The sequence below is a fragment of the Aphis gossypii genome, chromosome 1 (genome assembly GCF_020184175.1).
Source record: "Aphis gossypii isolate Hap1 chromosome 1, ASM2018417v2, whole genome shotgun sequence".
Lineage (NCBI taxonomy): Eukaryota > Metazoa > Arthropoda > Insecta > Hemiptera > Aphididae > Aphis > Aphis gossypii.
In genome coordinates, this window is record NC_065530.1 from 86,986,932 (window position 1) to 87,011,426 (window position 24,495).

The 24,495-nt window shown below is 25.4% G+C and overlaps 1 protein-coding gene across 6 annotated transcripts in view; it reads right to left on the reverse strand.

Moving 5' to 3' along the window:
- Window positions 1–4,004: 4,004 nt before the first annotated feature.
- LOC114133016 (proton-coupled amino acid transporter-like protein pathetic) overlaps window positions 4,005–24,495 on the reverse strand; it is a 36,762-nt gene continuing 16,271 nt past the window's right edge. For 4 of the 6 annotated variants that reach the window (XM_027998643.2, XM_027998635.2, XM_027998651.2 and 1 more), the window contains 9 exons: window positions 14,159–14,244; window positions 11,466–11,603; window positions 11,254–11,404; window positions 10,566–10,687; window positions 9,925–10,009; window positions 8,713–8,985; window positions 8,280–8,458; window positions 8,017–8,183; window positions 4,005–7,465 (listed from right to left, as the gene is read on the reverse strand). In XM_027998643.2, the coding sequence (XP_027854444.1) occupies window positions 7,218–7,465; window positions 8,017–8,183; window positions 8,280–8,458; window positions 8,713–8,985; window positions 9,925–10,009; window positions 10,566–10,687; window positions 11,254–11,404; window positions 11,466–11,603; window positions 14,159–14,244 (1,449 nt within the window). In that variant the 3' untranslated portion in view covers window positions 4,005–7,217. Of the gene's footprint in view, window positions 7,466–8,016; window positions 8,184–8,279; window positions 8,459–8,712; window positions 8,986–9,924; window positions 10,010–10,565; window positions 10,688–11,253; window positions 11,405–11,465; window positions 11,604–11,905; window positions 12,038–14,158; window positions 14,245–15,123; window positions 15,282–24,495 lie in introns of those variants that run through there. The other 2 variants (XM_027998659.2, XM_050198829.1) reach the window with 2 other exon arrangements.

The window sequence follows — 24,495 nt, forward strand, 5'->3', positions numbered from 1 at the left end:
CGGAATCTTCAGAATAAGCTGGTATAAGCAACACACAATGACAAACAGGTTTTTATAAAAATATAACACTATGTATACATTGCATACCTACCTAATATAATATTGTTTTTTACTCGTATTATTACGAATTTTTGTAAGAAAACATTTTTATTAAATTCATGTAAATTTAATACATAATAACCTAACTACTGTTTTATTAATAATAAAAAAAAATAGGTACTTTAAAACTAAAATTGATTGATTATACGCTATGAATAGATTATAGGTATTTTGATTATGTTTTCGATATGTTTTTTGTTATTGTATTTCTAAGTCTGTAGCCACTAATAAGTACGCTCCATAGTAAAGCTTTTTTTTATGGCGAGCACAGAATGCTATACTAATCGTGATAGTACTGCAGTATGATTTATTATATAATTATTCATATAAAATAAAACTAATAATGAGTAGCAAGACCACAATGGACAAGATAGACAATACTACGCGATAGGTTTGGTACCTACTATAGATATTAGATAGCAATAAAATCAATACCAAGATTGAGTCTACATAACCAAGTCATAAACAAGACAAACACTTGGTATATTTTTATATGTTTTACAAAATAATATTATCAACATAATTTTTTGGTCGATACCTATTTAAAAATATTCGAAATTGAAAATACTGATGTTAAAAAAATAAATGTATTATTCATATTATATAAATGAAATATTTCTGATGAAAATAGTTTACTTTGTATATTCCTTGAGGGGCTTGAATGTGTTGACATAAAATACCGGTTAATCGTTAATAGGTATAGGTTGAAACAGTGAAACATGATAGGTACTGATCATTTTCTTGTATAACGTGTGATATGAAGCTAGATAAATTTGATTTCTTATAGGTAATCTGCCCTTTTCTATTGTGTGTAAAATCTGATTTTGCATCCAATATAATATATCACAACTTTATTCAAGCGGACTAGCCCTATACATTGTTTGATTGTAAGATAATAAAATATTAGCTTAATATCGAAATGGAACATAAAATTAATAGGATGCTCGAAAATAGTCCGCAAGGAATTTATTGAGCTATTTATGAGTAGAAACACAAATTAATCAATTATCATTATATTTGTATTTTAGTTTTTTTGTTTAGAATTTACTTAAAAAATTTTTATTCATAGTGTTAATAAGATTAAAAGTCAATTTCCTTTTTTTCCTTTAATGCTTTAGAAATGTATGTAGAAGTTTGTGATTTTAAAGCTTTGGTACTAATTTAAGTTATCCATATAAATGTGATTTTTAATATTGATTATCTTCGTTCTGGATTGTCTAATAGTTTTTTTCAGTATATTTTGGGTACATTTATCATTCAATTATGATGTAGGTGGTATTTTTGTTTGCAAATACCTATATTAAATACATACTTGACTAGGTTTGATTATTTGCTTATTTTTCTTTTTCGTAAACGAATTTCTCTTTATTACAAACCTCGTAGGATTTTTAATTTTCTTGCTGATTAATAATTGATGAGCTATAATAATAGTTATTAAGTAAATTATTTTTTACTTATAATGATTAATTAAATATTATATTGAATTGTGAATACCGTGAGACGACATTGTTAGATTACAATAAAAATCACTTTAAATAATTATTTAATGTAAAAAGTTAATAAAAATAGTTGAAGTTAAAAAAAAAATGATAAAAAGCCTCAACAATTTTTTTTTTAATATTATTTAACAAAATTTTGCTTTCAATAATATATAATTGCATGAGGCGACAATAAAAATTCCAAACAGAAAAGTTAAAAAATACAAAATATAATTAGTACTTATTTAAATTTTTAATAAATGCTACACAAATTTGTAGGTCCTTGAATAAACTTAATTTTCTCTTACCGTTTGATATGTATTTCAATACTTAATATAAAGTTATATTTATATAAAATATTATATTATACAACTAGACAACTAGATTTTTATCTCACGGAATATAAATCATATTTAATTGTGAAACAGAATTTAATAATTTATGCAATTTTAAACATATACATATGTATGCCTCTATCAATAAAAGAAAAGTAAATTGAGATTACTCAAGGATTGAAAGACACGCCTTTTTTCCAAATAGCACCGGTGTAGTTGACGACATCTACATTTGAGTTCTAAAGAAATTTATTAGATATTATAAACAAATCTTACAAAATGTTTGTTCTTAGAGGTGTTTTTATAATATGCAGAACGTGTTATTTCCCAAAACCATTTTTTTTTTAAGAATATTTAGTAATTTTCTATTGCAAACAGTTCGTTCGGGTCGAACAAGTTAAGAGATAAGATAAGTGTAACTTTTAAAAATCTAATATTTACTATTAGAGAATGAAAATGTTTGTTAAATTAAATAATAATATCTATTTGATCACATTTTAAAGGTTTTTTTATTTTGATTTGCTGTAAAATGTATTATACTATTATTACTGGAAATGATAGGTTTTGAAAAAATACATATGATTACCTCCAACAGTTATTTTATATTTAAATTTAATACATACGAACACTCACAGTGTCAGTAAGTAAACAAAATAGTCAGAACTGACTAATAAAATAGTAACTAGTAATTAATAAGTATAAAGTAATATCTAATTAATAATATCGACAATACATATATCGTACTAAATAAGTATATAAGAGATAATTATAGCTTGGAAATCCCTTACTTTAATAGTTTTCACTCAAGATCATACGGATATTTTCTAATAAGTATTAAAAAAAAATACTTAACTTAAATTTTATCATCAATCAAAATGAGTACTATAATAATAAAATAAAATAAATTGATTATTAATGTTGTCTATAAAAAAATAAAGTAAATACATAAAAGATACAAATGAAGAGTATACATTATATTATAGCATCACCTACCGAGTAAATATCAATCCATGTGTCGTATCTGAAGTTTCATATTATGCTTTATTTTAAAATCATATTCGAATGAGAATTGAGCGACCTGAAATACCTTAATATCTTTTATAAGATAAAGATAATTAGATTGCATTACTTTAATTTCATATAATGCTTAGTTTAAAGAATTAAAGTTTTAAATATGTTTTTTTTATTTATACCTGAAATTAAGGCAACATTTTTGAATATAACATAATCTATCACATACTGTGAAATATATTTTAGTATACGGTGTATAGTGTATACCATTCTGACATATACAGATTATGTGTATGTAGTCTCTATTATTATCGTAGTTACACGTATATACACATTCTTCATTATCTAAAACTTTCAATAAATAATCTTATGTTTCAGTGTCTCACCGTGTTGATGAATTCCAAAAAGTAATATTTTAAGTGTGTTTTCAATAGACCGGATGAATATGAATGGAAAATTTCACATTATACAAAGACTCATTCCAATTTTTCCCTTTTTTATGGATACGTTTTGAACCATTATGTTTATTGTTCTGTTACATCATTCTACTTGTCAATTGGCTTGAAAGGATAATCTACAGCCATACATACGTACGCTGAAAAAGTAGGTATCATAATATTATGTTTTACAAAAACTGAAATAAAAGAGGAGTAACACTTGTTTCTCTATTAGATATTCACTATTCAGATATTATTTAATTTAAATTCTTAATATGTTAAGTATTAAGAAATTTCGAACATATCTCTGCTGTTTTTATTATAGATTGAACTATAGAACTTATTGTTTATACACTAAAGTGATTATATATTTGGGATTATCCATAATATATGATACCTATATATATTATGTTTTATGTTTTCAACATAGAAATATTTTAAAACTATTTCCTTTCGTATTTTCGTATATTGTTCTGTACAGCGTTTAAAAAATATAGATAAATTTAAAACACGGCGCTTTGGATAGATAATTTAGTAGCATTTCTGTGTGTAATCCACACTGCTTGTAACATAATTATTAGGAGCGATGAGTAAAAATAAGATAGTTAAACAAAATATAATATTAAACTATAAAGACATTGAAATATTAATTTTTTTTATATATATTTTGTTACATAGACATTTTTTTTTTTTATCAGCATCATCTAGACTAAAATAATTACTTATAGCTACTGAATAATATCGTTTCACGTAACATCACAGATTTCATTATACTTTAATTATATAAAACAAAAACTTACGCTATAAATTATATAGGTTATAGTTACCAAAAAAAAAAAAAATAATAAAAATATTTTGTCATTGGTTTAATTAAATATTAGGAGTTACATACATTACCTAAATGCGATTTAAATTATAAACAAAAATTCAGCACAATTATCAAATGGTAATAGTTAACTGTACAGGGTGTATCATTCAAATAAACAATCTCATGGCAATTCAACAATAATAGTGTTTTCCCTTTATTTGTTTTACAAATTGAAAACCTTTTCCCATACATATTCATAAATTGTTTATAAAGTATCAGCTTGAATTATTATACCTAATGAACAATGACAATGTACTAAACAGCCAAATTCAAGAAATGTACCTATTATAGTATATTATTATGTTTTGTAAAATGTTTATATAATCAAGAGATGTGCTGTAAAATATATTTTAAAACTGTAATTAAAATGCTAGCAAATTCTAGGCATAAAAGATATAATGATTTCATTCATACTCCATATCACATCTATGTTATGGGTTTTCTATACAATTTAGTTTATTTTTTTTCATAAATAATTGAAACATTTTGTTTTCTTTTTTTTGGTTTCAAAATATGAATTAACAATTTTTTACATATAAATCAAAATAGGTAAACAAAAGGAATAATTTTGTTTATAATTTAATTGATACTGTCCACTTATAAACCAAGCTAAACATTTCAACAATATAATATATAATGCAATCTAAATTGATACTGTCACACCACAATTAAGATGTTTTTTTCATATATTAATATTTTATTGTTAATCAAAGTATACACCATAAAAATATAATTTCTGAATTATAAAAAATAAAATTAATATTATGTATGCAAGATGGTAATTTTAGACACGTACACAAAAATAATTACTATTATGAAGGGTAAAATATAGTCAAATTAATAGAATCTTAGTCTTTATGACGATTGATAAACAATAATTTTATAATTTATGAATAGGTAAATTAATGAGCACTTTACTAATTAGTAAATTGGTAGTAGTCACCAGCTATATTATATACTTAGTAAGGAAAAAAAATAAGTATATCAATATCCGTAATAAAATACAATAATATTCAGATACTAAATCAACAACGATGGATATGAATTTGTATAATTTCAGTCTAAAAATAAATAATTTAAATACCTCTTAGATTGATCAAAATAACTTATAGCTACTATATCGACAATATTGTAAATTTGTCATGATTACATATTTCTTATTAACATTTATTTATTATTATTACTACATCACAAGGTCGCCTTTTTTTAAATTTAAAATTTACTACCTACCTATAAAATGCAAACCAAACAATAATTGAAATAATATTATTCCAACTTACATTAGGTTGCGATAATTTTTATTTTTTATCGCACCAAAAATAACTATTGTTTAGTAAATAAAATTATAGAAATTATGATAATAAATATTATCATGTAATTTACTTATATTGTTTTAGTTATTTGAATAAATTACAAGTAATGATAATCACTAAACAATGGTTTCCTATGTCGCTCAATAATTACTTACATAATTACAGTTAATTTAAATTTGAGGTAAAATAGTTTTGTTTATTTTATAACAAAATATTCTATTAATTTGTACATGATCTAAACAGTATATTGTTTAGTTGAACATAATGTGATCACATTAATATTTGTCTATGTCAAAGAGAAATATACAATGAAACAAATATGAAGATAAGATTAGTGTTCAAGAATTTACCAACAAAGGTCCACAAGAGATACACGAGCTATAATTTGATATAGTTAGAAATAGAAATTTGAATCATTTATGAAACTATTAGACAAAATAATTGGACATGAAATAAATATTGTTTCACTAGTTCAAAAATCAATACATTTTTATCATCATTAATTTATGTTATAAATAAGAACTTACCCATGAATAAAATTTTGTGATTTTCTTAGTTAAATTATTAATTGAACAATAATAATAGCAAGGTGATTGCACTCATCTTTAATATAGTAATTTCCCAATTAAACTAAAACGAGTATTTTTTTCAATTTTTTTTAAGAATTGTTTGTTATTTATTGTAAAATTTAGATGTTTATTTGTATATATAAAATGACTAATTAACTATATCAAAAATAGTCAAATGTAAATAGTTATAGTTTGGTAGAAAGCAATTTCAAATATTATTTCTACCAAACTATTAATTTTCATTGATCTAAAAGGTACCTGATTATTTTTAAATTAATACATTCATTTTTTATGCAAATCTACTTATGATAAACACAGTTATAATTTCACAGTAACAATCAAAAATGTTATAACATTATTGGTCAAACAAATATTTATTATAATAAATGGACAGAAATGTATTTGTCTATCAGCTTTACACGTTACACATAAAACAATATTAAATATTTTTGAGACAGTGAAGAATAAAATAATAATAGTATATAAAAAAAAGTTGCATATAAATAAAATTAACTAAAATACTTAATGTCTTATGTATATACTATATAGTATCAGAAAAATAATAGTACTACAATAGTATAGATTATTTTAAATGTGGATTAATTATGAATTATTTTTTAAGATAGTATATGGAATATTCAAATAAAATAAGGAAAACTTTATCAAACTCAAAATATCTCATTACGAGCAAATAACACTCATAGAAATCATGAGGTACTACGAACGGAAACAAATATTGAGCAACAAGAATATTTAAATTTTTTACTTACATTTTTGTTAGTCTGATATTTTATTATTATATTTACAAGGCCGCTCAAGGAACACTGTATAATATAATAATATAATACTTGAAACTGACGACAAAAGATAAAAGTCTAAAATCTAAAATCCATGATTTTGTAATTAAAATTTTTTTTTCAAAATTCACTGTTGCACCCTAGTTAATCAGTACAAAATAGTTATTGTCGTTTTTTTTTTTTTTTTTGTTTAAAAACAATTTTGCTGGACACTAATAGCTGTAATTGACAACGCTAATATTGCTGTTCTGTCTGTATGAGAGTTGTGTCGCTGCCGTCCTTTTGTAATTGAAATCATTTGCGTGCACGCTCACTGATTGAACTGTACGATGATGTCGAGTACGCTAGAGTAAACACCGGTAACCAATCCCAAAATGCCAAACATTATGATGGCCAAGTTTTTCCACAGGCGCCAGTATCCTCTACCCAATCCAGGTTCTTCCCAGCATGTAACCAGATCGATACAACTTGGCAAGATTAGACCCAAAAATGACAGACATAGTGCACCAACGAGCGATATAACTGGACCGAGGTTAGGACAAGCAATTGCAACAAGAACTAGAATAAAAAAATAAACATATCTAGTTAGGTGTATATTTACATTTTCCTGGGTTTTTCATAAGTAACATTATGTAATATTTAATTAAATGTTAGAAAATATTCTCTGCATATTATAGATCAATTCTAGTATACATAATACTCCTAATCATAATTAAAATTTTGTATGTATGTGTTAAGCTCAGATATAAATATTAAGTTGTCTTTAGAGAAAAGTGTTTCAATTATGTAGACTTATTTTCTTTTTTTCACTTGATTATTATTTTTGTTACCCTAAATTTGTACTTATTACTCTTGATATTTTATCTTGTACTTTTTTTCTTTATATATTTATATTGTTTACCTACATATACCCTACCTAACCTAACCTACATATAAGTAAATAAATATAATATCTGATGTTTTTAATAGCAGGAAATATTATATTACTTGTCATTGTATAAACTAATATTTAATAATTAATATAAATTTTTAGTTTATTTATATGAATGAACAGCTCTATAATAACATTAATAGGTAAGTTAATTATTTCTACAAGGCAAACGACTTACCTGTGCACACAACCAAGAACACTCTGAGCAAATATTCAAAAACAATGGGGTGTGATGTAAACCGGTGCTTAGTGCCTTTCCAGATAATCTCAAAGGGTACATAAAATTGAAGACTGTATGTCAGGAAAATAGCCACAGCTATCATGACCTTTACAGATTGCGCTAATCTGCAATTAAAAATTTTCATTCATTTATTTTTATATTCAAATATTATTGCAGCAATTTGTTGAAAGAATCACTAATACAGAATTATAGTAACTTACAATTGATCTTTAGGTAAATTCAGTGTTATGCTGCCCTCAGTCTTATCACCATACTTGAGGAAACCAAACAATCCAACGGTAGAGTACAAAAGCACAACAATGGACATACCAATGTTGAGCACACTAGGACAACCAATAAAATGTTGTGGTGTTTTCATGTTGTTTTCTAATGGCATTACCTAGATAAATTATCAGATACATGGTCATTATATATTAATATCTAATTACATATATTATACAATTTTATTATAGTAAAATTAACTTTCTTAACAGATTGCAAAGTAAATTTTACAAAAAATAATAGATTATCTTGGTTTTATATAATGTAATTATTATTGCAATTAAAAATTAAAATGATAAGATATATTTCTTTAAAAAATTATTATAAGCACCAAATAAAAAAAAAATGATTTGTAAAATATGATATACTCACAACACCAATTCCTTCCAATGCAAAGATGGCAGTGCCGAAGAAGAGTGGCCATTTGTGCCAATCTGTAATGTACGGTACTGTTTTTGTGGATGGCACATCTTGAAACACATACCAGAATGTAATAGTCATGCAAATACCAACCAAAAAATTTGCAATCATTGAAAATGGAGCCAGATACTTCAGATTACGTATTAAATTCATAAGGATTACTAAAGGCAACATCATCAACATGTACCATCTAACATTTAATTCTAAAACATATTCATCCATAACCTGAAAAAAAACCATATGTTTAACATTAAAGACTGACACAAACAGTGAAAATTACCTTATAAATCTATAAGATGTAGAAATTTAATACATTCAATAACTACTATAATATAAGTATTATGTACATTATATAACTCAATTATTTTAAAACATTTGTCTTTTCATTATAATAATGTAATACCTTTATATGAAAGTATTGTATACTTTTCTAATTCATTCATATTATGTATTATTGTAAGTTGTCATTAAATAGATAGATATAGGTGTATTATTTTATTCATCACAATATTACCTAGATATCTAACAATTTATAAATATTTATAGTATGTAATTTAATTATACAAACTATTTTGAAATATTTTGAAAGTTAAACCACCTTAAAAATATTTTACATAGAAAATGTGTGTTTAGTAGTAAATTGTGGGAAGTAAGCCTTAAAAATTAAAATTAATTAACTAATTACACAGCTTAGGTGAAGATATTAGGTAATGTTTTCTGATGGGTTTTACAATATTTTAATTTAAAAAGAAATAAGTATACAAAATATATTATAATTTATTTAAAACTTTTCATTCCACTTGAAAATTAAAATAAAACATTAATTAATTAACTAGGATTATAGAGAAAGGGACTAAATTTACTTAACAGTTTAATTTAAGAGTAATAAATGTCTAATAAAATAAAAATATTATAGTAAGTTTGATATTAATTTTTAAAGAAAGAATATAAAATATATAAATATTAAGATTTAAATAATAGTAATATTTATTTGTATTTGAGTTTATGAATTAAAAATTTAAATTATTAAATATATTATTAATATTATCATTATTATTATTTTTTTTTATCTTATTAATTAAAAAATAGTTTTTAATAAACATCTTAATACTATTAAATATAAATAATAATTATTTAATAAACACATAATATTTTAAGTTTTACCTGTTTTATATTTTTTGCAACAAAAACAATATAAACACAACAACAACCAAGCAAATCAATGGTTAGGAACGTGTTAACAAGGCCTCTGAAAAATTCATGAAAAATACACATAGATATAAATCAATATTTGCATGATCAATATGATACAAAATTAGACAAAGATATCTACTTAAAAGACATCACACCAAAGTTTGTCATATTCTGTTAATTGCACATGGAACTTAAACACAAACAAGTTCACAAAGGCCTACCATAAATTATTGGTAAATGTTTTTAGATTTAAAATACCAATATTAAAAACTAATGAAAATAATATTTAGTAAAAGAGTTTAACTAGCATACAGCAAGTTATAAAAAATAAAATATACTTAAATACAGTTTATAATTGGTGATACTATAATGTATTAAATACCAAAATTAATGTTATGAGACGCGATCAAAAGAAATTATTTTTATAATAGTGTATTATCTAACACTACTTAAGAGTAATAATGATAATTTTTTAACCATTTAGACCAGTAGGTACTTTATGAACTTATTTTTGCTGTGTTCCACATGCAAAATACAGATATTATACAATAAAACTTGGTGAACTGCCTCTTACTAAAAAATATTTCATATTCAACATTTTGATTTAATACCTGAAGAGGCCAGAAAATTTATGGAAGGCTGGAGGCCCAGCGAGGAAGGCAACTTCTGCAACATCAGCAAATCCCAATGCTGGTACTTGCATTCTACGGCACAATTTATGAGAAGATTTTACCTAAAAATACAAAAGTACTTATATAAAGTAAGTTTAGATAATTGCCATAAAACCATTGAGTTTATAATAAAGTATAATTACTTCTAACCTATTTATTAATATTTTTTTTAGAGAAATAGCTTCATTAAATCATCTATATAAAAAGATAAGTTTGTATTGAATCAGACTTCAATTTTATTGAACTGTATTGAATATTACTTAATTTTATGTTTATTTTCTTTTAAATAAATATTGCTAAGTTTTTACTATAAAAATTCTAATAATTTTATTTATATAACGTGTATAAAAATATGAATAACTTCAGCTAATAAGAAATGTTAAAAATTAAAATTAGAAGTGTAAAAGGTCAAACTGATAAACTCATTAAATAGAGTGAAATTATTTTCAGAAAAAAATAAGCGTCTAGATAATTTTTTTTTTTAAATATTGATTTTACTAACAAAGAATTAACAGAAAGTATTTATTGTAACATAATTTAAGATTATGTTAGGTTTTTTTTTTGTTTTCTCCCCAACTTAATGTCTGAGTTAATAATTAATAGGTACCTAAGATATTTATAATCTTACCAGTATATGGACACAATATGTACAAACAAATCCAATTATAGCCGTTGCAACGAGACCAAATACTAGTCCAGCGTTCATAAAAGCCAAAGGCATGGCCAATATACCTGAGCCCAGACTTCCTTTCAGCAGATGTATAAATGTTTCCATATCCCTGAAAATTAACGATTCTAAGTTTTTGTACGATAATCTTAAACAATTTTTTATTTAATTACGTAGTCGGATATTGGACAGTCCGATGGTCGAACGGATTGTAGCCACCGAACTCGGCATCTTTGCTTGTACTTGATACCAGAGGAAGTGTCGAGCCATTGGTCTGTGTAATAGGTACTCCGTTTGATGAACATTTATACCTATTTAAACGTATGTTAAAAATGATTTATTCTTGGATTTAGTAAAAAATGCGGCTTTCAATACAATTTTATACAAATTAAGTTGTGATTATGTATAATTTATTATAGTTATAGACACACGCATCTACCATAATATTATATAGATTGGAGTTAATAGTAGTACAACCACATTATAATGTTTAGGTATGCAATACATAATTTAAAATTATTCGAGTAAGAATAATTTATGTTTAAACGTATGAGTTAGTAAATTGGTTCATATAAAAATTAGATGTAAATAAAAAAGTAATATAGATAGGTACCTCTCTAGGGTCTCTACTTCGGTCTCCACGTACGATTTCCACCATTTTTTTAAACGAGAATATTTAAAAAACATTTATTACAATAAAACAACGACTAACATTGGCAGTTCATAGATAGGTAACTAATATAAATAAATTGATTGTTTATTACTATAGATAGGTAGTTTTATGTACATAACACGTATGGAATTTATTGTCTTTGTACATTTAAGATTATAGTATGATAAATTATCGTTTTTCTTGTTTCATACATAAAACAAGTCGAGTACATTACTAAGTGATGTATGCACATAAGTTATCAAACATCTGAATTGATTCTGAGATTTTATAAATTCAATAATGTATTTAGTATGTATCATTATTTAATTTAATTCCTACGCATATAAATTAAACAGAAACATAGGTAGAATGTTTGAATTTGTTATCGAATTTAAAAAAAATAAATTTCGTTTATGATTACCTACTATAGCTATGAGTATGAATGTATGATATAATTTGTCTTTTCAAATTGAACTAGTTTAGTTTGAAACACGCTGGCGCAATGAGTATAAAAATTGATGGATATTGGTACAGTACCCTACCCAATAGATATTGCAGTATTGTACTCGTAGAAATGTAGGATACTTTACCAATTATATATAAAAAAATAGGGTATAATACTGTTTAAAATTATGGTGTTAAATACTCGAACAATGTAAACATAATCTAGTATTTTATTTTTTTATTATTCTAAATTAGTAACACATACTATTGCTTAAAAATATATTATAGGTAAATATAATTTTTTAGAATTAATAAATAAATAAGTTTAATTAAAAATAATTGGTTTAGTCATATCAATGTATACGAATCGAGTGAGTGGACTTATTAATTGATAATTAGTAATGAATAACTTGTAAAATATACGTAATAAGTATTATACTAATAAATATGTTTGATTGTAATTGGTGTATCTGTTTCTATTCAGTCATTGTGAAGATAACAAGTCATTTAAGCTCGTAATGATACATTATGTTAAATTAATTACACATTTTGTAATTGAGTGTTCAGTTCATTAAATTAAGTCAATTTTATTATCATAGTATGATGTGTACACCAGTAATATTATTACAAATTAATTTTTTGCCGACAAAAGTAGTTACTTAAAGACAATTGTCATAATATTTTAGTGTATTAAAAATCTAAGTAAGTACACCGCTGATTTAATTTTGAAATAGTAAAATATAAAACAAAAAATAAATAAATAGATATATATTATTAAAAAATATGTACGAAGAGTTATTTATAAATAGACAAATTTGTGAACCATGAATATTAGTAGTATGGATTTTCAATTTCAGCGAAAGTATAGTGGAATCAATAGGTGTGTCTCCACACACTATTTACTTTGGTGATAAAAACGTTTTTTTTTTAAAAAAAAAAAATTAGATTCAGCGCTGTGTTTTCGATTGAATAAATAAAGTGCTTTGAAAACATTTCTAGTAAATGTAAATACTGTATTAAGATTCCATTATATGAATACATTGTGTGTAGGTACTCTGTAGTCTATTATATATCTACTTTAACTATATAATCGTATGTATACGGCTTGAGGTTGATGTGCCTGGGCACCTCGTGACATTTTATAATTGGATCCTAAAAGTTAAGCCATTGAGCTCGTATTTTATGTGTTTTTCCTAAATAAAATTAAAATTTCTATAGAATATGTGATAAAAAAAATGAATAGTAAAAATTATTCCGTGTTATTGTATAATGTAACATGGGTATATTTTACATTTGCGTGTAAAAATCATTATTTAAATAGTAGAAGTAGCATGATCTAAAACCATTAAGAATTATTAGAAGTCTACTACAAAATAATAAATGCCTTCAAAATAAATGTAGAATTAGATTGATAGAAAAGAGGATAAATAAAGTAGGATGCCCAGAAATATGGTACTGGCATTACCTAAAATTCAGGTCTATCCTATATATAATGCCTGTATGATATATTATAAGTGTCTATGCCAAACTATCAATATATTTATTATTGACCATATAAATATTAATATGTTATTCGTATGAGTATTTAAAAATTATGTCTTATTATTAAAATAAAGGTTGATTGTAATGTATTTAATAAAAATTAGATAAATTTTAAGCAAATTATTTTTACAAAGTGGTAATTGTATAGTTAAATCAAAAATATTATGCTCAAATCTGCTATATAAATATCATTCATTTTTTATAAGAATATTAATTTTTAAAACTTACTTGACCATAACAAGATCAGCAACATCTGTTCGAATAGATCCTTTTTTGTTATTATCCAATTCTGTGATAATCGGTCGCATGGACCCCTGAAAAATAAAACAATATGATTAATTTAAATTTCAATAAAACAAAAAATGTTGCAACAAAAATTAAATTGTTCGTTTTGAAAATTATATGTAAATATTTTTTATGCTTCTAAGAAACAATTTTTTTTTTTAACTCGAGAATAGCTGTTTTCAATTAATCAAATAGCTTAATTTATACGTTTGAAAAAAGAACAATTGAATAAATTATTGAAGTATAATGTTAAAATTATATATTAAGTCGAGAAGTATAATAAATTAAAAGTAAAAAATATTGAAAATATTTAAACATCGTCAGGTCAATTTTTTGATTCTTTTTTTTTAAAAAAAATTGAACATTATACAGTTTTTTAAAAAAAATTAAGAACAATTTAATTTGTATTGCTTTATAACGTCAACTATGTGATTATTCTATCATCTAATTAAGCAAAGTAGTTATTTCATACTATAGTTATGAGACTATACGAGCTTGTAATGTAACAAACTTTTTCTCAACACATTGAGTCAACTATAGCAGTATTAAAAATTACAAGGGGACATATAACAAAAGTTTCAACATGAAATCATCAATAATATTCATGCTAATGCTATGGAGAACAACACAAATTTTAAAATATATACATGCGATGGTTATATTATAGTATGATGAATATCTACAGAAACGGAAAAAATTAACAGTAAATATAAACACAACATTTTAATTTTTTGTTAGTTATCAACAATAATTTGAAAAACCTATATTAAATTTATTTAATTATTAAATTTAAGTTAAACTATACATTATGTTATACACAAAGGAGAAAACAGTATTAAACGATGATATGCATAGAAGTATGAACTAACTCTTTGGTTAATAATTATTATTATACATTATGAAAATACCCTATAGCGCCTCATATTGAAACGACACCAACAACCGACCAACGAACACTACTCACTACAAACTAGAAAATGCAACAGCGTCATATTGATCTCGAGTTTTATCAAAAAATCATAGAAAACTTATTTATTTTAAGCTTTAATGGCATCGGATTACAAATCATCTTTTAATGTTTCTAAACATAAAATAATTATCCTGAGACCTACCTTATTTACACCATGTACATATCATGTAAAGTAAAACACTTGAGATAATAAATAATTATTTTACTCCTGATTTTATTTTATCGATATAATATATTTTTCACTCATTCATAGGCATAATTTTATGTTCTTTTAATATAAGAATTAGTAATCATTAGACTTAAGTTAACGCTCTTCAAAACGTAATCAATAAATCCATGATAATAAAATTACATTATAAAATACTAATATTTATCTAACTCGAGTACCTACTATTTAAAATTACTCTGATTAGATTTATGTTGAATTTATCAAACACGTTTCAGCACTTTTGTTTTTACAATTTTTACCTAAAGATTTAGAACACAATTAGTTAGTTTTGTAATTATTGGTTATAGTATAAGACGCTAGTTTGTTTCATTTTTACTTAAACAAATATATATATATATATATATTTATGTTAAAACTAATGAATTAACAAGTTAATTTTTATTATTTTCTGAGTAAAATTATATTAATAATTTTAAAAATACATGTAATACTATTAAAATTAATTTTATGTATCATTTGTCGAAGTGTTCAATAAAACATATGTAATTTAAAATAGCAAAATTATGGAGACGGAGTTTAAAGGTTTTTGAGAATTGTTTTCTCTTAAAAAAGGTAAAGTAGGAATTTTAATCATCATTATTATTATTTTTCATTTAAAATTAATACATATTTAATTTTAATTTTTGTATGAATAAATAAATAAAATATGAAATTTAATAAGCCGTTAAAAATAGTTCAATTTTAAAATCTTAAGATTTGCTTGGTACTTACTTGAAATCATTAAAAAAAAATTATTATTTTAACTTTCATTGTTAGTCAATATTGTTATTAGAAAAATAAAAAATAGATGTTTCTTTCAAATTGATGAATTTACGAAGATAAATTTAATTTAATTATATCAAACATAACATAATATCAATATGTACGAATTTGCATTAGAATCATTTGAAACTATCACAAAAAAAATGTATATTGTATGCACTTATAAATAATTTAATCTTATACCAAAACTAAAATATTTATTTATTTTTTAAAATTATAATCATAAGTTTAGAGAAGTAAAAGAAATTTGTTTAACATTTATATTTTACAATATATTCAGACTTCGTTTGTTTACAAATACTTTAAATTTATTTTTTCATTAAGCCATTCATATTGAATCATAAAAATATTAATTAGTATATGTAAGTCATAGATATAATATAAAATATTTAACTACTTGTAATTTGAGAAGATATAAAATATAAAAAGAGAGCTGTAATTTTAAATCAAAAATCAATATTTCATTATTTTATTATTATAAAGTATATACATACATGTTTTAGTATAATTGTATTTAAATTAAATATATAACTACAATTAAACTGTTTTATTTTGAAAATAAGATAAACAACAGTGTAATTATTGAAATATTATATACAGGTCCTTTTAAATCTTCATAAAACCATAACACGGTGGCTCTTCATTCTACATAATTTATAAAAAGATAGTTAAAATTTATAAATATTACGAATCAAACATAAACTACCGATATGGTAAGCTGTATTATATGTTTGGCAATTTATTAAACATTGATATAAAATTTATTTTAAAAACAATGAATTGTAAATAGTTATTAATTATTGTAAACTATTGTTTTTTATTTTATTTATATATTAAATTGAATTAACCAAGTTCCAAAAGGGTGGTAGGGTATTTCCCAAGTTCCAATACCAACACCAAAGTTTTATTGATATAAACGTACATATATTATTAAATAATGACGATTGAAAGAGTTACAAATAATTATACGAAATACAAAAATCGCTACTTAAACTTGCAGCTAATATAGGAACACATATCACTGTTCAAGTACACATCGTACGTCTAGTCATCTTAATTGGTTTACATAATTTATCCATGTACGTAATGGTAATCGATTTTTCTCTATTCATTCTAAATAAATGGCGATTTATGGCGTTCACTGTAGTTTTATACAATTGATTTATCCTTGACTTCGATGAACCCTTGAAGGGCCACTATATGCATATTTCATATACATATTATGTACAATATGCGTACATATATATAATCTCTGGAGTAGTAAACAGTGGCTTTTGTTTGTAGCGCAATTGACAAATTATAATGTAAGGATGGCAAAAATTCGACGAAGATGATTTCAAAATATATTAAAACAATTAAAAGGGACGACGTTGAATATGTGGACATGTTTCGAGAATTGATGTTAATTTATCACGATTATCATTTGGTATTAAAATAAAATAGTAAAGGGACGCACAATGTCTGTTTTTAATTAAAACTAATTATTCTATTATAATTAACGCCTCGGTCATCACTGGAGTGCGTCGTAATAATGACACGTAATGATCTCTTATTGTTTTTAATAAAAAAAAATTAATACATCAATACGACACAAACAGCGTTGTTTGTGTTTATAGATAGATATGAATTGCAACAACAGTGTTATTCTTGGTTTTTGTTAACGGGGGTAGTTTTAAAATGTTTACGTTCGTAGAATAAATATAAAAAAAAAATTAAATATAAATTTAAACAGAAGAATAATGACATTTCTGCCCTACTTAATGTTTGCACAATATGATATTATTACAATGTTTCAGTTTTAAATATGAACGAAATTTTAATTCTATATTTCTATAAACTCTGTTTTTACCTAACAGTGATATTTCAATCATCTTATCCATAGGAATAGGTAATATGATTTGTTGATATAAAAATTCCAAACAATACAGCTGTATACATTAAAGTAATTAAAAAAGCAATAAAATATTTTTTTATCCATATATAGTGACATTTTTAAAATATAGGTTCGAGAAATGTATACTAAACGGCGCACTATAAATGAAATTCAATACATATGTATTGTTTTTTTTTTTCAATAGTGTAATAAATATTTAACATGGAATAAAGTATATACAAATTAAAAACCTAATTAGGTAATATTTGTTTGAATTGTTTGAAGATTCTTAACATTTTTTGTATGAAATACAAACTAATATTTTCAGTGAATATGCATCGTAGGTATTTCGTAGGCTTTTATAAATATTAGACAATCACAATAACTATCAAATTTATTAATAAGTCTCGACAGATTTTAAAATATTGATTATCAATACAATTATTGATTATTGTAAACATAACTACATGAAATAAATAAATTACTAAAAATAATAATTTATTGTAACGTATATATATATAAAATAAAATGTATTAGACAAAGCATGTGCCATTACTATACCGATTGTACATGAAATATGTTTTCAAAATAACATTTAAATGCGTTTTTAAATTATAAATTAAGTCATTTATTTAAACAAGTGTACCTATCTAAGCGTAAATGAAAAAAACCTAAACTAATATGGGATCAAAGAATTTACTGACATAACGAGTTTAATAGTAGCTTAGTATATATATTTCTCTCAACCTTCGCATAATATTATATTATAGATAATAACATTTAAAATGTAACATTTAAATTGAAACATTTTAGCAAAATAGCCATATTATTAAACATTTATGTTGTAAATCATATAAGGCGGTTAAAAATGTATAGAACTTTATAATAGTCAGAGAATAGATAAAAGTTTTAAGCAAATTGAAAAAAAAAGAAATTTATGACCTAATTGTTCTATAATTTCGAATTTATTTAGTTTTAATTTGTTTTAAGTTTTGGTTTTAATATTTTAAATCATATAAAACTTAACGATTACATTAATTATGATAATCGTATTTAAACGATCGCAGATATGCAGCATTAATACGTATCATTTTAATCGTTTTAATAAAAGCTGAATAAGCTGAATACTTTAAAATATATTATATTTAGACATATCAATATCCATTCATAATAATTCACAAATTAGATTTTACGGACGGAATTCGGATGCAGCCTTATCAATAATATAAATAATACTAGTGTATATATTGTATTTGTTTATTATTAAAATGGGTTATTATTTACGTTACAAATTGTATAGGTACATATACAAATTGCAATAGAGTTAATTCATTTTATTTTATTAATTAATTCAATTTTTTTTGTATTCAGAAAGAATTTCAAATAAACGTGATTGATTTTAATGTTTATATTTAGCTGACTACAGACGCTTTAATTAATGTCTATAATTATTGGAGTAATCTGGAACATATTATTATGTACAAGACAAAGGTTATGTTTATTTACTATATATAACCTAACCTAGCTTTTCAATTAATCATCATACATTTTTTTTTTTTTTTTGATAAAATTCAAGTCCAATAGAAACAAGTGAAGGTCGAGCATAACAATTTAACAATATAAGTATATCTATGTATAAATACAGTTATAATATTTTGTAGGTCATAATTCATAATTATCACATTCATTAGGAAACTACAGCAAATTTATGGTATTGAAAGTATGCCAAAAAAGAAAACCCGTTAATGAAAATGTATAACTACATACTATACAAAATTCTAATATAAAAATGTGATGCAAATTTATTAAAATATATATATATATTTAAAATTATAATTGTACAATAGTAATGTAACCATTATATTTTATTTCGGTATTTTAAGATTGATATGTCGGATGGTACTATACTGAATTATTACTGCTACTTATTTCAGTTATATTTGTCACTTAAAAAAAAAAAAAACATATAATCAATATTGCGATTGTACTTTTTTTTATTTATAGATTGTAATTATTCAAAAAATATTTAATCCTTATTGTTTCCTATTTTCTATTTTAATAGACGAATGTAAACCTTGAATGTTGTAAGAATGATGTAGTCTCGACCGGATTGACTAGTTATCATATAGGTAACTTTAATATATTAAAATTAATATAGGTATTAATATTATAATTTTTTTTATCAAACACAACAAGATTTACGTTATAAATTATTATAATAATGATAATAGTTAGTATACACGCGTATATATTATAAGTTTTATTATGATTGGCGTCAAAAAACTAATGAATTAGATTACTTCGTTCCAACTCCCAGTTTTTACAACAAATATATTAAGTAAGTATAAAATATAATAATAATAAAAAAAATACATATTTTATGTATTTTAATTTATTAACACCTGATGGAAATTACAAGTAATATGTTTAATGTTACATAGTATGGTACTATGGTAGTAAAAATGTTGATAAAATAGGTACATGAGGGCAATATTATTAATAGTCATTCGATGGCAGTATATACATACACATAATAATTAATTGGTATTAGATACCAATATAGAATTCATGTTTCAAAAAATTGGGTTCAAGGCGATTACATACGAAAACTGTTAACGCTTTTTGGTTTCGTTCGAATGTTTATCATCATACGACATCGCTTCCTACTCATAATTTGAACCACACACGTTTCTACTGTTTCTAGTCGTAGACATGTTATATCGACTAAGGTTATTGGCACGTTCTATAAATGCGGTTTTCGTATTGTTTAATTCACACTATTGTGTAAGCTTTATTCAATACATATATATGTATATTATATATAACAACTTATACTATGCATTGCTGATGGGTACACATTGTGCTAACGATGAAAAATAACGAAACTGCCTCCGGTATACAATAATAATAATGATAATAATAGTAATGATAATAATAATAATAATAATAATAATAATTACTGTGAACACGCGCGATTAGCAATTTGTATTTTGACTACGCAGTGATGAATATTTTGGCCTCTAGATGCGTAAGAACCACGGGCCCCGAACATGGCGAGCGAATAGATGTCTTGACGTACACTCATTTCTAAATTCCATTATAATCATTTAATTGTCACCCAGCAGCAATAGATCTCTGTCCATTTGAAAGCCGAGCGCTTACTCGGTAGGTAATATTCGACATCGATATGTATTTATCAGGGTTAGGAACTTTACACAGTTTTTCATATTTTATAAAGGAAGTAATATGTACATTAAAAATTAATTTAAATACATAGGTATAATAATATATATAATCTGATATCACTTAAAATATTCAACTAATAAATTAAAGTCACCAGCTGTGTAATGCTGCATGAGATGGTGATGGCATCATAGATTTAAACAAAAAAACGTCTTCGGGTGATTTAAATCTCGTTCACAACCCTATAATGATATGCGTAAACATATCCTTACTCGAAGATCGATATCTTTGACAACCGTGTTGCTCACGTGCAAACAGGAATATTGAGCGAAACCTTTATACGGACATTAAATTTACATAAATCGCAATTCGGCATATTCCGAACGACCGCAGGCGAGTGTAACGACTAACGACGCCAGGCGTCCCAAAAATGAATATAATATATATTTTATTATAGCTGCCTCCAGTGATTGAGAGGATCAGCGAATCAGCGAAAAGTAGCAAAAAGCAAATTCCAATTTTCTAGTCATTCTAGGCGTGTGTTTATCATGTTATATTCTACCCGACACATAAATTATAGATAAATCGCCGCGAGTCGATAAACCGTCGTAGGTCGTAGGCGCAAAGTGTGTAACCACGTATCGTGTGTTTGACGTATACATATAATATTATAAAGAAAAACGTGTGAAAATATGAACATAAACGTATGTGTGCGTGTAAATAGGTACATAATATAAAAGTATAAAACCCGTTTATCGATAAAATTGTACGACTTACGAAGTTACGATCGTCGGCTATGCCATTTGTTTAACACACGCCCACGTTATGCTTGCGAATTGTGACCCAAGAACAATTGAAACCACTGTTGAAAACAATAGAGTTGTAGGAGGACAACGCAAGTCGTGTGCGGCGCAGAGCCGAAAAAGGTTACAATGGTCGACAATAAAATAACTCAATCGTTTTTCTTTTTGTTGTTTATTTTTTCCCCGGCTAGTGAGTTACCGCGATATAGAAGTAAATGCTCATGTCAAATCCTAACATTAAAGGTCGTCTCGACTCCCGAAAATAATTCTCGAACCTCAACGGAATTATATATATCATATATTATATTGTACGACTAGATCACTCGACCTTTTTTCATCACTGTATACGATTTTTAGTGTATGTATTATTTAATCGCTAAAACAGCAAACTTGTTTTGAATAAAACTCGAATGCTAACTGAAATTGGATAATTATATAATAACAATATTATATCGTACAAATCATTTTTAATGAGATTCTATAGTATATTATTTCATCGCTACAGCCCACGAGGAATTCCAAACCGACGGAAACGTATATTATTTGTGAGACTTTGATTTTTTGAACGATTTCCGTTTAATGGATTTTCTACAAAAGAAAAATGTGTTCAACGAATCACGTTTCTAACTCGGTCGAGGACTGCGCGTGTATTTGTTTAAAGTCTAAACGTTGCAAACTCTGCAATAATAACCTTGGTTAGGGTTGGGAGCGGGTAGACCACGACTTACAAAAAAAAAAAGAAAAAGAAAGAAAAACCAATTACAATCTGCAGGCGTGTGTTCACACAGGTGCGCTCGGGAACGTGTAGCTTTCCTGCAAATAACCTGGGTTCAGGTACAGACTGACCGGCTGGCCTGAATGCATAATGAATATAGTGCGTGCTCATGTCCTGTGCGGCTGTGCTCTTTATTTTATTTATACGCTCTTCGGATTATATTTCACTTCTACAGCGTACACGTATATAATAAACATTTCGCGCAATCTTCTTAGCAGTGCCGGCTATCCCGCCGTATATATTTTTGCCATCGTAGTCTGTGATAATGATGTTATCTGTGCGGGGCAATAATATTATATATATATATATAGTAGACAGGACAGATGATTGGGCTGCTTTTTCCGATGCTGATGCACAATGCACACCTAAGTAATAAAGATAGTGAGAGAGAAAAATATGGGGAGGGGGTAACTAAGATATGGTATATATATAGAGAGATATAGAAAGAGAAAGAGAGTGAGAGAGAGGAAGCATTTGGCAGGCGCACAGCCTGGTTTTTTTCACCGCACACATGCCTGTACGTAAAATGAGAAATGGTATACACGCGAATATCACGCTTTATACACGTGCTCGCCGAGTCTGGCGGAGTAAACACGAAACCTACGGCCGCATTGCACCCGGACACATTATACAATAATATTGTATAAAGTCGCTTAAAAATTGTAATGATTATTATCGTTATAAAAACATAACTTGTAATAAATTATCAGTGTTTAAGTCTTATCAATTTAAATATAGATGGATAAATTGAATTTTTGTAATGATTGTACAACAGGGGACACACTATACGTGATGTCTGTTTAAATTACAATAACAGTTACGGAATTAAGTTCACCGATATTAATAAATTATTATTATTATTATTATTGATAATAGGTATCACGGAAATGGATACTACGATTACGAGTAATACGATATTATAATATATAATAATTTGGTATAGGAAAAAAATGTAGTGGTTTTTAACGATTACGTTTTGATAATATGCACGAAACATGTTATTATTGCCTAATAAATTAATCGACGTAGTGTACTTTGTCATAATTTAATGGTTTTTAATAATTACATAACGTGGTTAAAAAATTATTATTACTAGTTCAACGATACGAAACACACTTGAGTGTGTGTATGATGTGACATGTGTGTGTCGCGTGTGCACGGTAAGCTGAAGCCTGCTTGTTGGCGCGTCAACAGAGGTTATAAAGCGTCGTCCGGGCTGTAGGTTTCGGACGTCCGGTAACAGGCGATCCGACTGTGGTATTGATCTGGAAAACGGACGGGGACCGGAGGCGGTGTGGAGCCGGCGCATACACGCCGACCTCGCCAATAACAGAGCTCATTGTCCGAAAAAAAATAAATAAAAGAACTATCGTTTCTAAAAAGAATGAAAAACACAATATATATTCTTGTAGTCCTGTCTCCTACATACTTGTGTACTACAGCTTTATACACGTCCGTTTAAGTATCATATAATCGTGGGCGTAACTAGAATTTAGTTGTAACCTGTGACGGGGTCTAGTCCTGCAAAATCAGAGTTGAAAAAAAGGCATTGGTTGGTTTTGCGCACCTCATCTAACAAATAATAAGGCACTATACATAAAACATTAATAATAGAATATTAAGTATCGACTTGTAACTAATACCGAACAAAACTATCATATAATTATACCAGCATCAGAGTATAA